At 45.7% G+C, this 15,793-nt stretch overlaps 1 protein-coding gene across 2 annotated transcripts in view; it reads left to right on the forward strand.

Moving 5' to 3' along the window:
• The window catches only part of PANX2 (pannexin 2), a 65,422-nt gene that overhangs the window by 42,141 nt on the left and 7,488 nt on the right, over nucleotides 1-15,793 (forward strand). Inside the window, exon 3 of one of the 2 annotated variants that reach the window (XM_075599839.1) lies at nucleotides 11,748-13,187. In XM_075599839.1, coding sequence (XP_075455954.1) covers nucleotides 11,748-13,187 — 1,440 coding nt within the window. Of the gene's footprint in view, nucleotides 1-11,694; nucleotides 13,188-15,793 lie in introns of both variants that reach the window. The other variant, XM_075599840.1, reaches the window with a different exon arrangement.

Raw genomic sequence — 15,793 nt, forward strand, 5'->3', positions numbered from 1 at the left:
TCTCTGTTCTGAGGCTGTTGTCATTCCCCAGTCTTAACTTGTTACTAATGTAACTTTCTCTGTTGGCTTCTCAGCCTGTTGCCTTGGCAACTCCCCATTTTCTCTGTTAGTTGGGCTGCAACCCTACCCCTCCCCCCACCCCCACCCACCCCCCGCCCTTCCCTGCTAGTTGGAACAGCTCTGGCTAATTACCTACTTGTCCAGGCAAACACACTTCCTTTTGGAATCAGCAGCCTAGTGAGTAACTACACCTTTCACTGTTATCCCAGAGAAAGGCGTTAATTTTTCTGACTTCCTCTCACAGATGCTACCCCAAAGTTATTCTATGTTTCTTATATACCCACTCCAATAAAGTTACAGAAAATAGAAGGTACATTTAAAGAGGATGAGTTATACTGCCTGATCCTGCTCATTAGCTACAGTGAGCTTGGGCCAGAACACTGGGCCAAACCCATAAGTAGACTGCAGCCATGTCATTTATTTATTTACGAGTTGACTTATAAAAATGAAATATTCAACAAAGCAATTCCAAACGTTTATCTAAATATGCACAAATAAAAAAAAAACTGGCATATGTAATTGCATATCCACAGCCCCAAATCACACTGTCAATCATTTAGCTCTTTGTTGTTCACCCAATAACTATACACACTTTGGGGCCTATTCACAAAGCAGTGATAAAATCAGTGCATTTGCGTCCGACTATGCATTTATTTATCACGTTTTTTAGACATGAGGCCAAAAGCGGGATTCACTAAGAAATAAAGGCCATTTTTTTTAAGGCGGATTTAAAAAAAAAAAATAACAAGGTTTATGCAACACTCTTTAATGTGGTCCCACAGTACCCATACAATAATAACAGTAACACTCACCAATAACCCTTGGGCACCTAAAGGTGCAAGGTATCCGTCAATAATATATATATAATACCCAAAGTAAGTGAAGGTAGTGCTACCCTCCCGCGTGTAGTGTTGGTGCACGTGGTTTCCTTCCTGGGTACTCGTGTACACCAGGTTATTTCCTAATATAGGCCGCATCTGTGATCCCACGATGCAGGGTGTCCGACACAATCCCCTCTCTCCTTACGTCCGGTAGCACCGCGTAGCCGTTCCACCAGGCCTGGGGAATCCTCCGCTGTGGTTCCGTCTGTGTCACTGGTTCTCACACACACACACACACACACACACACACACACACACACACACACACACACACTCCTTTACTACTGGGCAGCCCTACAATACTCCACTACGGTGTAGGGGAAACTAGCTGGGTCCTACGGGGAACGGGTCTGGCCTAGTCCAGGGGGCTTAACTAGCTCCCTGGACACTACCTCTCCCTTTGCCGGCTCCGTCAGGACTAAGCACGCCACCTCCAGTCCGCGGAAGAAATCCTGAACAGCCAGGACCTCCTCTTTCTGCAGTGCCAAGCTCAAGATGGCCGCAGCCTTACACACAGTCCATATGTATGTAGCCCTCTTACCCCCACCCTAAGTGAGATTAGGTGGGTAGGTGTATCTGACTTCTGATCAGTGTGGTGTTGTACCTGTTTTGTAACCAGGAGGGCTGAGCTTCCGCCATGGGGAAGCTGGGGCAATACGATACTATGGATAACCACTTACAATAGGTGCAGCGCCTCCACCTGCGATGGCTCCCACCAGAGGGGGAGTGGTTCCTCGCAGGACATTCAATAACCACGTACAACAGAATTGAGAATGACTAATACCTTTACTACTATGCATAGCATGAATACAACATCAACACATAACAACAGGTGTCCCTCGCTAAGGGCAACCTGACCAGGGCGTCTTGGCGGACGCTAACTTGCGCTACAGCAGTAGCCCACACTCTATGCGTCGCGGCGGCCGCTACCACCTTAGGCGCCTCGGCGGACGCTAACACATAGGCGTCACGGCGGACGCTAACCTTATGCGTCACGGCGGACGCTAACCTTATGCGTCACGGCGGACGCTAACCTTCCAAAGAGTGATCCCACCCTGTGTCCAGTAACCCCAACCCAATGTCTCGCACTCCCAAGTCATATACAAGTGTGTGTGTGACTGCGCAGCCACTATGTCTGGTGATAGGCCTTGTTGGTGCACGTGAGTTGTGGGTTACCTGCCCGGGCTCCAGCCACAGGTGCCGCTATACCACTGGGGTCGTATCCGCCGGGATATCCTCCTACAGCTCCGCACCGTCTCTACTTTGGCTAGGGTCTGTCTGCTGCCAGCAGGCCTCAGTCACTGCTAGCTTGGTCTCCGTGGAGATAGTCCAGCTCCCTCTTAGCAACCGATCACTGTCCGTGGTACACTACTAGCCAATAGATAATGGGGCAGGTTCCCTAACCTAGGGCCTGTCCCTACAATACTCAGCTAGGATGACTCAGGGCTATCTGGGCCTAGGGGATTGCTGGCCTAGTACAGAGAGTCACTAACCCCTGCACCCTACCTGCTTCCCCCTAGCTGCTCCAGTCACCAACTGCTGTGTGCAAAACCCCGCGAAATGTATCTATATCCCTCCTGGGGAGATCTGCAGCCCTATTGGCTCCCTGGAGTCATGTGGCTCTGCCCCTGTGCACCCTGGGGGCTGTCCGTCCTGCCTTGCGCGAGCTGTTTGGGGCCTCTCGCGTTAGCTGGCATCCTGCGCATGAGCAACAGCACTATACATGGCGGCGCCCTGCTTCCCGAGCCGCCGGGACCCTCGCGACGCGACCGCGGCCTTAGCAACGGCCCAATCGTGTCCCCAGCAACTGGTCCGCTCGCGTCCCTAGCAACCGCCCCGCTCGCGTCCCCGGCAACCGGCCGCAACTCCAAGTCACACGCTGCTCGCGCACCTGCTCCCTCACTCCCTCACGCGCGCTCTGGAAGAAGGGGGGGTCAACTAGGACAAGGGGGGACCATGGCCACAAAATGGCTGATGCAACTCACACAAACCCTCCCGAGCGACTGCCAGGGAGGAGGCAAGGGAGGTTACCCTGCTACACACACACAAATATAAATATAAAATATATATATATATTTTTTATATATATATATATATATATATATATATATATATATTGTGACAAACGGCTTACTCCGGGGCTCCGCCGTCTGTCCGGGACTGTTAGAACACGGTCTTTTAGGGTAGGTTAAATGACGAGGCGTCACGTGCTGTTCCTTTAAGCAGGCTATGCCTGGTTTATTCAGTCCCAGGCACTGAGACTGCCACAGTGCATACAACAGAAACACATCAAAACAAAAAGCTGCTCACCTGAGCGATAACTTAACTTAGATTTTCCCTAACTCAGGGTGGAAGTGGCTTTTCCACTTCCAACAACAAAACAAGGTACTTTTCAGTTTTAGACAAAAAGGAACAGAAACATTTAACCTGTTTGGGGAGAGGCTTTCCCCCTCTCTGCTTCCAGCAGCCTTCCTGTCTCCAGGCTCTTGGGGAGAGGGGAGAGGAAACAGGAAATCAGTCTTACATACCTGATTTCTAATTAGCATGACAGGTGACAGAAATCAGGCAGCAGACAAACTCTGGTATGGATCTCTCATCCCTCAGTTCCAGCGCTTGCCAAACTGTGGGATGGAGTGTATGTATTATAAGGCTGCACTCCCAGGCCAAACAGAATAGAAACTGTTCAGTATCCTGGGAGCCCTATATATGGAATTTATTACCATCCCCTGGTTTCTGTCACAATATATATATATATATATATATATTGCATGTAATCACCAGCAAGTTGATAAAAAAAGACAGCACTCACCAGGTAAAGTCCAAATAAACTGTATTCAGAGTGTTTCACACAAATTTGTGTGAAACACTCTGAATACAGTTTATTTGGACTTTACCTGGTGAGTGCTGTCTTTTTTATCACCTTGCTGGTGATTACATGCATTATTCATCTTTATAGGCCAAGCACTGCTCTTATACCTATACTCCTAGGAGTGCCAGTGACCTCTTTTGGATATATATATATATGTCTCTGTCTCTCCCCCTCTCTGGAAGATGTACTACTGGTTACTGCTGTTTGTGGTGCGGTCATACTTGTGAGGGTCCAGTAGAGCTGAGTGGTCCATGATGGTGAGGGGAACAGGACAGGCTTTTGGTGATCTTTAGTCTTCACTCATGGGTGTCAGCGCCTCAAGTTGTGGTGGGCTCCAGGATGTCCAGAGACAGTTCCCACCAGAACAGACTTATTTCACACCTCTACCCAATAGACTGTAGACTCAGGAAGGGGTATATAAAACAAAGGGCTTTATTTGAGCAGTCACTGCAGATGGAATACAGCGGATGCAGATGGATGTCAGAGGGTCCCAGGCCTCTGGATGGTGCCGGGGTCTCTAGTAGTCTTGATGCCTCTGATCTCTTTTTTACCAGACAGCCCAGGAGGGACTGACTGGCATGTCTCACTCCCAGCCAGGAAGCGCAGAACACACCTCCTCTCCCTAGGAGAGGTGGAAGGGAACTGCCTATATTTTGGCACTCTCAGAGACTCCAGAAGGGGAGGGCACAAGGTCTGTACCATGATTGTCTGTACACAGATCCTGAGTCACCCCCATTTCTGTCACTCAGAGAGTCAGCATGAGGGTGGGTCAGTGCCCCTAGCATAGCCTGCCACAGCCTGTAGCTATCAGGACTTACATGACAGGAGGCAGAGATGCAGTCTGGACCAGCTATGGCTACACTCTCCCCTGGGTGGAAAATCCCATGTCTTCACTGGAACGAATTTTATGCACCATCCATCACTCTGGAGCCTGCAAGATAATAACAGGTTACTCATATGATGGTACAACATAACCAGACATATACGGACAGCAGGGACCCAAATCAACCACTGAGTGTACTGTTGGCAGCACTATCATACACCCAGTATCACAAGCACGCTGTCTACGGATCACATTTGACTCCTCCCTCACATTCACAATGTAGCTAAAACCTGTAGTTTTTTCCCCCCGTAACATTGCAAAAATACTCTACTGCTAAACCGTTAACACGGGCCCTCATTCTCTCTCCCCCCCAACTATTGTAACCTTCTGCCGTTCAGCCTCCCTGCCTCTCACCTGTCTCCCCTACAATTTATCCTAAACCCTCGTGCTAGAAGCACTTCACTGTCTCCTAAATCTGTCTCAGCGTCTCTCCTGCCGAAATCCCTCTCCTGCCTTCCTATTAAATCCTGTATCACTTACAAAATTGTCCTACTCTCTTTTAAAGCTATACACATCTCAGCCCTAATTTTTTGCTATACACCCGCCCGACTCCAGTGTTCTGCTCAAGGATGTCTTCTGTCTACTCCTTTTGTATCTAAAGCCCTCTCCTGCATAAAACCTCTTTCCTTAACTGCCCCACACCTCTGGAATGTCCTTCCCCTCAATATCCGACTGATACACCCTCTCTCCACCTTTACGACCTTTCTTAAAACACACCTCTTTAACGAAATATATAGGTAGCTCAGCTGGCTGATACCATAAATCCCATTTGCACTGACCTTGGCCCCTTGCAGACACATTTACCAGAACGCCCTCCCACTGTCTCTGTAAGTTCTCCCCACTGACAAGTTAGATTGGCAGTGACTCTTTTTTCCTATTGTTTGATGTCTGAAGCGCTTATTCCCATTGTATTATAATATTATGTAACGTATTGTAATGCACTATGTAACTGGATGGCGCTATATAATTAAAGCTATACATACATACTCCCACTAGTGTTGAATCTGTAGTTACTGCACTCTTGTTGATATAGATTCTTCCAATGTAGGAAGTAATATTATACAACCAAGATGGTTCACTTCAGAATCTCAAGGACAAAGTAAGAAAATCTCAATCATCATATTGTATAGTAAATTGTGTACAGCTACTTAGGTGAACACATACATTATTTTGTAACTTGTCTTTAAAGAGGCAAACCAAGCTGTTTTTTCTTCTGAATTTTTGTTAAAATACAGGATTAAAGCAGGGGGTCTCTGGAGCTGAACCCCATTCATTTCAGTTCCGGGAATCCCTGCTTCTGGAGATTCTTACCTCCGTAGGGAGTGCCGGTAGCTACTCCAGGGTTCACTATATGGCTGTTTTTCAAAGCTCCCGGTCCCTGCAGGCCAATAGGAAGCTGTGATGTCACCCGGTGCAACTTTCTTTTGGCCCATCTGATGAGGGAGCTGAAAACAGCAGAAAACTGCACAGGTACCTGCACCCCCTTCAGAGGTAAGTATCTCCAGAAGCAAGGGGTCTGTTGAGTTTAAATGAAAGGGATTCGGCCCTGGAGACCCTCTGCTTCATTGTAATAATAAATGAAGAAAAGACAACAACAAAAAAGTGCTTGGATTGCTCCCTTAAAAGTATGTAGTTGTATTATGGCAAATAAAAATACTACACACATTCATATTTATTTATAAAATGTTTTACCAGGAAGTAATACATTGAGTTACCTCTTCTTTTCAAGCATGACCTGGGTACAGAGTTATGATGACAGATATATAGTTAGAAATACATGTGTACATTAGGTGAACAGGGTTATACATTATATATAAAGACATTGCATTACATTAGGTTACCAGGGTTATAAATTAAATATGAAGACATTGCATGAACAGTTAAAGATACAATAAGTTATAGGCGCATGTAACAGTTACAGACCACATTAAAATGTGAGACAACTTTAGCTTTGAAAGAAGTTAGATTGGCGGTGGTTTTGAGAGTCCCCGGTAGACTGTTCCAGTTTTGGGGTGCACGGTAAGAGAAGGAGGAGCGGGCAGATTCTTTGTTGAACCTTGGGGCTGTGAAAAGTCCCTTGGAGTCAGATCTCAGGTGATAAGTGCTGCGTGTGGTAGGGGTGAGGAGCTTATTCAGAAAATATTTGAAGGCAAGACAAGTTATCTCTCACACAGGTCCACAAGCGTGCCTTTCCCCATTATCTCTTAGCATACAATGATTCTACTGCAGCCAGAGATTCTGGGTAATGACATCCAAATGTGCTACTTTTTGTTTCTAATCCATTTTGTAATGGATCCCTATAATCTTATGCCTGCTGCATTACACAGCTTTTTCAGTACAGCCTGTGTTAAAGAAGTGCATTGCCTGTAAACCTACTCACAGACAGCTGTTTCAACCTTTTGGGTCTAATTGGTGTGAGGTTTGTGGACCTGTTTGAGACACGTGAATGTGCTCATAAGTGGTATTTTTGTTTGTTTTACACTGTTCAGTGGAAGGTTTTTGTCACTTTTTTTTTTTTTTACTCACGATAACTTTCTTTGTGTCCGGTTGTAACCTCTCCCAGTTTCAAATTGCAAAGCCAGTATAACCATCCTCACACTGATGCGATCCAAAATGTCAAAACAGCCATCTGTGAGTGGGTTTACTGGCTATGCACTTCTTTAACCCAGTGTTTGATGCAGCAGGCATAAGCTTATAGGCAGTGGTCGACAAATCACCCAAAATTCTACTCGCCGAACAAAAAATCTACTCGCCACCCAGCCCCGCCCCTAGTCCCGCCCTCAGACCCGCTTTTTAAAAAAAATAAAATGAATAAATTCCTAGTAAGAACAACATTCGTTTTTGACATTTGTTTATTTATTGTATTACATTATACTACAATTAGTCCTTGTTACTTGTGTGTGTGTGTATGTGTGTATGTGTGTGGAAATGTTCCTGAACCCCATAACTAGTGCCTGGACGCCCCCGCATCACAATATCTAAAGCAGCAATCCCGCCTGGGATCTTACCTGATCCGCAGTCCCTCAATGTCCAGGTACCCTCATTCCCGCAATGTTATACATTGGAGGGGAGGTGTTCCCTAACTGTCTTCTGCTTTAGGAGGGATTCCGATGTCTTCCGTGTGAAGCTCGAGAGTTAGATCTGGAAGAAAGCAGTATAGGTTATTTCGGTGTAGGTATAGGGCAGTTAAGATATATAGGGTAAATAAGAGATCCAGAGTGTGAGAGAGAGAGTGTGGGTGAGAGACAGACAGAGATGAGAGAGACAGAGAGAGACACACACACACACAGAGATAGACACAGATACAGAGAGAGACACAAAGAGAGAGAGAGAGACACACACACACAGAGAGAGAGAGGGCGACAGAGAGAGCGCGACAGAGAGAGGGAGAGGGCGACAGAGAGAGGGAGAGGGTGACAGAGAGAGGGAGAACGCGACAGAGAAAGGGTGAGGGCGACAGGGAAAGGGTGAGGGCGACAGGGAAAGGGTGAGGGCGACAGGGATGGGTGAGGGCGACAGGGAGAGGGTGGACAGGGAGAGGGTGAGGGCGACAGGGAAAGGGTGAGGGCGACAGGGAAAGGGTGAGGGCGACAGGGAAAGGGTGAGGGCGACAGGGAGAGAGTGAGGGCGACAGGGAGAGGGTGAGGGCGACACGGGGAGAGGGTGACACGGGGAGAGGGTGACACGGGGAGAGGGTGACACACAGACACACTCACTCACAGACACACACACACTCACAGACACACACTCACAGATGTGCACACACACTCAGACACACTGACAGACACACACACACACACTCACAGACAGTTAGTCAGTCACACACACACACACACACACAGTCAGTCACACACACACACACACACACACACACACACACACACTACCTCCCGCCCCGGACAGCAAGCGGGGACCCCCCTCAGCCTATCTCCCGCCCCGGGCAGCAAGCGGGGATTGGGGGCAGGGGGGGATATCGGGGGCAGAGGGGGGATATCGGGGGGCAGGATATCGGGGGGCAGGATATCGGGGGGAGGATATTGGGGGGCAGGGGGGGAGGATATCGGGGGCAGGGGGGAGGATATTGGGGGGCAGGGGGGGAGGATATCGGGGGGCAGGGGGGGAGGATATTGGGGGGCAGGAGGGGAGGATACCCGCGTCAACCCAATGAAGGAAAGGGATTATTTATTTATTTAAAAAAAAAAATTAAATTTGGCGCGAGCATGGGAATTCATAGAGCCAAAGCACGGCTCGCCAGCGGCCTAAATCCACTCGCCACGGGCGTGTGGTTATGCCTATTTGTCGAACACTGCTTATAGGGGTCCATGTCAAAATGGATAAGAAGCAAAAAGTGATGCACTGTGATTTATCACCCAGAATCCCTTTCTGCCGTGGAAGCATAGTATCCTAAGAGAAAATGGGGAAAGGCAGGGTGATGGACCAGCCTGAGAAGTATCAATGTGCTCACAAGTGGTATTTTTATTTGCTGTACACTGTACGGTGAAGGATTTTTGGCACTTTTTTTTGACTCACCATAACTTTCTTTGTGTTAGCTGTATTACACAAATATACCAGGCGTATTTACTAAGTGATGCTTTGCCAACAGACTCCTGCCAGCGCCAGAAGACACCTTACAGCCTGTCACTTAAATGAGCCCGGAGTGTTTTCTGGCGCTGGTATTTGTCCTATGTCATAGCACACCTTAGTAAATATGGGCCTTTGTGTTTTTAACCTAATATAACACTTAAGAGCTACTTTGCAATTATTGCCACCTTCTGAAAGGGAACTTTATTATCATTTGTCATATTTCTATTAGTTCATCTTTAACAAAAGTGCACTTTCACGGTATAGATCTTAACTGGGTATTGTAAGATGCAATTATAATCGCGATTTCTTTTAACCCGTTTGCTCCAAAAAGCACCAGCCATGCATTACGTTTGGTCTCTCTGGCAGCACATTGGTTAATTTACAAGTATTAGAACTATTTGATTTTATCACAATTGTATATGGTATCGTTATAGCTTCATTTATTTATTACTTTACATGTGTCCTGTGTATTTCCTAAAGTGCTGAAGAAACTCACAGGACTGAAGGAGTTTATGAATTTATGGAATTTGAAGCAAAAACAGTAGAGATGTGGGTACCTGGAATCAGAGCATCAGAGTGTAGGATTAGTCATGTAGTAACATATGTTTTCTTCTTAATGTCTTTAAATTCGAAAACAGTTATAATTGTATCACCAGTGAGTGGAAATATAGACTTGTTTGAAAGCTCATTAATGGGATAAAATAAATGCCTGTGTATGGAGCTTTTCTGAGCCACAAACTGTCTGTGAAATAGCAATGGCTAAACAGTTCCTATTGACAGGTAAATCACCCTAGAGCTATTAAAGTTCAATCTTCATCCATAGAAAGGCCATATAATGCCAGAATTACTCATGATATGGTGAAAAACTGTCTTCTGGTGCGTGCATCCAGCCAGGAAATGTAGTAGAGAAAGGATCCAAACTTGGAAAACATGCGGAGCACTGCGTTGCAAGAAACTGGGGCTAACAGATCTAATTAAAAAATGCTTTATTGATGGGGCGACAACATGGAGGTAAAGCAGGTTAGTACACTAATGCGTTTCACGCTATTACAGCACTTCATCAGACGCTCTCTGCTGAAGCGCTGTAATAGCAGGAAACGCGTTAGAGCAATAACCTGCTTTACCTCCATGTTGTCGCCCCATCAATAAAGCATTTTTAATTATATCTGTTAGGCTAAGGCCCCGCTCCCAGAGTCAGCGCGCCCGCACTGCAGACAGGCGGTGTGCTGACATACACAGACCGCGATATGCGGTCTGTAGGGAGCGGGAGGTGGGCGGGAGTGGGAGGTTTGACAGGGAGGGGGGGCGTGGCTTGAGCGGAGGGACCCGCTACTCTCCCCCCCCTCCCTCCACGGGCTCGGGCTGGAGCTGCTGATGGTAAGCAACACACACACACACACAGGCACTCATATACACACACACACACACAGGCACACACATACACACACACAGACAGAGGCAGGCACTCACGCACTCATACACACACACACACACAGACAGAGGCAGGCACTCACGCACTCATACACACACACACACACACACACACACAGAGGCAGGCACTCACGCACTCAGGCACACACATACACACACACAGACAGGCACTCGCACTCAGACACATACACACACACAGGCAGGCACGCACGCACTCAGACACACACAGACAGGCATGCTGCTTTCACTCCACTCTCCTCCCCGCTCCCCGAAGCCTCTCCTCCTCTCGAAGCCTCCCCTCCCCATTATCTCACAGCCACACCACGTGACGCGTCAACGCTAGGGATCACCATTTTCTTGTGTCCCATAGCGGCTGACGCACTGTAGTGCGATGTGCCGCCAGGGGGGACCGGGACCGGCTCGGGAGGATTCCCCTGCTGGTGGGGAACTCGCGTGTGGCCGCCCGCGCCAACGAGCGCAGCGGGACCGAGGCCTTAGCCCCTGTTTCTTGCTACGCAGAGCTCCGCATTTATTCCAAGTTTGGATCCTTTCTTTAATTTATGGAATGTGTCTGTATTGTAAATTATGCTAATCAAGCTTGGAAAAAGATCCTATTCATCTGTTAGCATGGTCATTTTAATAAAAACAAGCATTGCATTCAATTATGTTCTTTTTCTATATATGGTGCATCTGTTAAAAAAACAAAAAAACAACAACATTTCTGTTATACAGTACATGAAAGCATTAGATCCCAAAATAGCTAAAACCTTATCCCTATTTATTTACGTAATGGAATCCCATTGACGTGTCTTGTCCAAATTCATTAATTACTTGAAGCATAACGTTTGGCTTGTGGATATGTTAACATATGGGCTCTGCAGAATGTTATTATGTTGCCAGAAAATTACATTTGATGGGTATGCTGCTTATTTGACGAAACCATAAAATCAAAAATTCTATCATTTTTAAATATATTTATTTTTCAGAGCTTCTTTTGTAGGTTAAGCCCACAGCAGTGACTTTTCTCTCTGTTATGCAGAGGAACCAATTTATTGTTATACACCACACAACTTCACCCGTGACCAAGCCTTGTATGCCAGAGGATATTGCTGGACAGAGCTAAAGGATGCGCTACCTGGAGTGGATGTGAGTCAATGGCCTTCATTGTTTGAGCACAAGTTTCTGCCCTATGCCCTCTTGGCCTTCGCTGGAATAATGTACATTCCTGTACTAGGCTGGGAATTCCTCGCCTCCACGAGATTAACTTCAGAGCTCAACTTCCTGCTGCAAGAGGTTGATAACTGCTACCACAGAGCAGCAGAGGGGCGAGCCCCCAAAATAGAGAAGCAAATCCAATCCAAAGGACCGGGCATCACCGAGAGAGAAAAGCGAGAGATCATTGAAAATGCAGAGAAGGAAAAAAGCCCGGAACAAAATCTGTTTGAAAAGTACCTGGAAAGAAGAGGTCGGAGTAACTTTTTAGCCAAACTATATTTAGCCAGACATTTACTCATCATATTTTTCAGCATTATACCAATGACATATTTAAGCACCTATTACGCCACACAAAAGCAGAATGAATTCACGTGTGCACTGGGTGAGCCCCACCATAAAACTAGCAGCTCGAAGCTACATATAAGAGTGAACTGCAAGCTGCCCTCTGTTCAGCTCCAAAGAATTATTGCATCAGTGGACATCGCTCTTCTTAGTTTCATGAATTTAATCATCCTTATCAATTTAATCCACCTTTTCATCGTTCGGAAGTCTAACTTCATTTTTGACAAACTAAACAAGGTCGGCATCAAGACAAAGAAACAGTGGCAGAAGTCACAGTTTTGCGATATCAACATTCTTGCCTTGTTTTGCAATGAAAACCGGGACCACATCAAATCCCTAAACCGCCTGGATTTCATCACCAATGAGAGCGACTTGATGTACGATAATGTGGTTCGTCAGTTGCTTGCAGCGCTGGCTCAGTCTAATTATGACACAACACCCACTATGCGTGATTCAGGGACTCAGACAGTGGACCCCAGCGTGGATCCAGCAGACATAGATGTCAATGAACATCTTGTTATAAAGCGGCCGAGGAAGAAAATGAAATGGATCCCAAGCTCCAACACTCTCCCCCAACCCTTTAAGGAACAATTAGCCATAATGAAAATTGAAAACAGCAAACCTGAGAAGCCTAAGCCAGTGAGACGGAAAACTGCCACTGACAGCCTAATAGCCCCCCACGTAGAGTCTTCTTCCAAATCCTCTCCACAGTCTCTGCCCCTGAAGAGTGATCCAAGCACCTTCGGTGATAAAAAGCATGCTCGTCACTTTTCCTTGGATGTCCATCCATACGTTCTTAGCAGTACAAAACCTAAATCAGAGATTCAGGAGAGTGCTCCTATTGCCATGTCTGAAAGTCAAGAGAGTGGTTTCCTGAACCAAGAGGAAAATGTGATTGTGCACATCTCATCTTCTGTAAAAGGTAAGACCTTCACATGCATCTTCCACAGCTACCTGTATATTCATCCAGTAGTACAGTACACTGAATATACAGCCCACATATTGTAAATCATGGGTACAGTACTAACCTGATTAATTTTCAGAAAGTGCCATCATGTTAAAACTTGAGCTTACGAGTTGCCGTATGCTTGACTTAAACACATAGAACTCGATGATTAGCTCGGGCTCTTGTCTGGGGTACTATGTAAAGTATCTGTCAGTTTCACCATTATAACCTCTTTCAAATATGCCATGCACTCACAATTGCTGCAGAAGTTACTTAGTAGTAATATAAATATAACATTAGTAGATGAGTCGCAATATTCATTTATATAATTCATGCCAGCGTAGGTTAAAGATGTTCTTTTTACCAATATAGTTTCAAATCAGACCTCCAACTGTTAAATATATCTCACCTTCCTCTTTAGACCGCGCTTATAGTGCCAGCGACGCGACCGATGACGTCGCCATTGCGAAAGAAACATTTCAAGTTTAGGCGACGTCGCTGGCTACAAGGCCAGTGACCTCAGAAAAGGGGAAGGTAGAGGGATGGAGAAGCTCTCCGATTGGTTACATTGAGAGATCGGTGCTGAAAAAAACAAATATCAGTGACTACCAGATTTTTGGCAGCACTGTCGCTCCGTCGCTTTGTCGCCGTCGCGTGAACTATAAGCGCTGACAATGCATTTGTTTTAACGCGACGGTCGCGTCGCCGTCACCAGTACTACAAGCGCAGCCTTAGGCTCTTTTTTGCTACGAGGTCCTCCAAAATGTATATGCACTATACATTATTACCCACTTGATTATAGCATCATTTTAGACTTACTAAAGTTACTTAAAGGGGAAGGCTCATTTAGACCCCTACCTTATATTTTGATCATAAGTCTCCTCTGAATGCCCTGGTATCTGATGACTCTGGTATCCACTATGTGGCTCGGAGCCTATCACTGTTATACAATGCGATAACTTACCACTGAAGCATAATTTTTTTTTATACCATTTATAACATTTTCTTGTTTTTGGGGGGGAAATGTCTAATTCTATGACCACCTTTTTTTTTATGAACAATTAACAATAGGTAGCATTAAAAGCTACAGAATTTCCAGGTAACAGCGTTTGTAATCTTATTATTCTCTCCGTAACCAATTTGTTGCCAGATAAACTTAAAATATTTTGTTTGCAATGTGTTGCAGTCACCTATGGCAGCACTACTACTGTACTTTCCACCTTTTTCTTTTCTTATTTTTATAAGCAATTTCCAATGTATAATTCTACATTCTTACCTGAAATGGCAATCGTTTGTGCTCCTGTTATAACTCTGTAAAAATCCTGATTTTGTGCCTAACGAAATGGCCGCCTTCTAACTGTGCTGCAGTCTGTGAAACGCTGTAGTTGATATGTAACATTATATTACCAAGTGTAACAAATTATTGTTACTGACAAACCTACGTAAGTACCAGCACTCACTGTCTAATAGCTAAATGATGAAAACAGTTTTAATGCAGAATAAACATTTAATAATAAAATGAACCAGAAATAAATCAAATGTGTTTGCAGAAACCAGTATCACAAATGGGCATGTCACAAAGTGAGGGGTGGGGGGGGGGGAAAGGAAAAGGGGAAAAAACATGAAACACAAGGAATATACACAAAAAACGGAGAACGGAAAGTATGCTAGGGGGGCGACGTTTCGAGGGACTACCTCTTCATCTGGCCCATTCCCCCTGGTCCAAAAGGACCGAGAGGTACTTCCCTAAGCCTCCCTTCCCCTATACCTGGTCAAATCAGACACCCCTGAAAATAGATAGTAAACATATACTGCTAATAGCAGGGCAGCAAGAATCCACTAATGGTACAGTTAAAGCTGAACACAGCTTGCAAGAAAGCAGCTTGCAAATGAGCACCAAGAGTCCACACAGTCAGTGAAAGTGCTGAGTTCAGCACTCCACACGAGCAGCTGAAGGAGCAGAGCCACTGAGGGTTTGACCACTTCATTTATATTTCTCATTAACCTTTCACTGACTGTGTGGACTCTTGGTGCTCATTTGCAAGCTGCTTTCTTGCAAGCTGTGTTCAGCTTTAACTGTACCATTAGTGGATTCTTGCTGCCCTGCTATTAGCTGTTTAGCTGTATTTAGCTTACACTATATGTTTACTATCTATTTTCAGGGGTGTCTGATTTGACCAGGTATAGGGGGAGGCTTAGGGAAGTACTCCGTTTTTTCTGTATATTCCTTGTGTTTCATGTTTTTTCCCCTTTTCCTTTCCCCCCCCCCCCCCACCCCTCACTTTGTGACATGCCCATTTGTGATACTGGTTTCTGCAAACACATTTGATTTATTTCTGGATCATTTTATTATTAAATGTTTATTCTGCATTACAACTGTTTTCATCATTTAGCTATTAGACAGTGAGTGCTGGTACTTACGTAGGTTTGTTAGTACTATACAGGGGAATAAGGGTCCCCTTTTGTTCCGTGCACCCTGCAATTGCATATATTTAACACTATCAGAGTGCTGTCTATCGTCCCCTTTTACCCTTTTATTATTGTTACTGCTTTCAGAGTAATAGTCTGCTGTTCTGTGTGTG

The sequence above is a fragment of the Ascaphus truei genome, chromosome 5, assembly GCF_040206685.1.
Source record: "Ascaphus truei isolate aAscTru1 chromosome 5, aAscTru1.hap1, whole genome shotgun sequence".
Taxonomy (NCBI): Eukaryota; Metazoa; Chordata; class Amphibia; order Anura; family Ascaphidae; genus Ascaphus; species Ascaphus truei.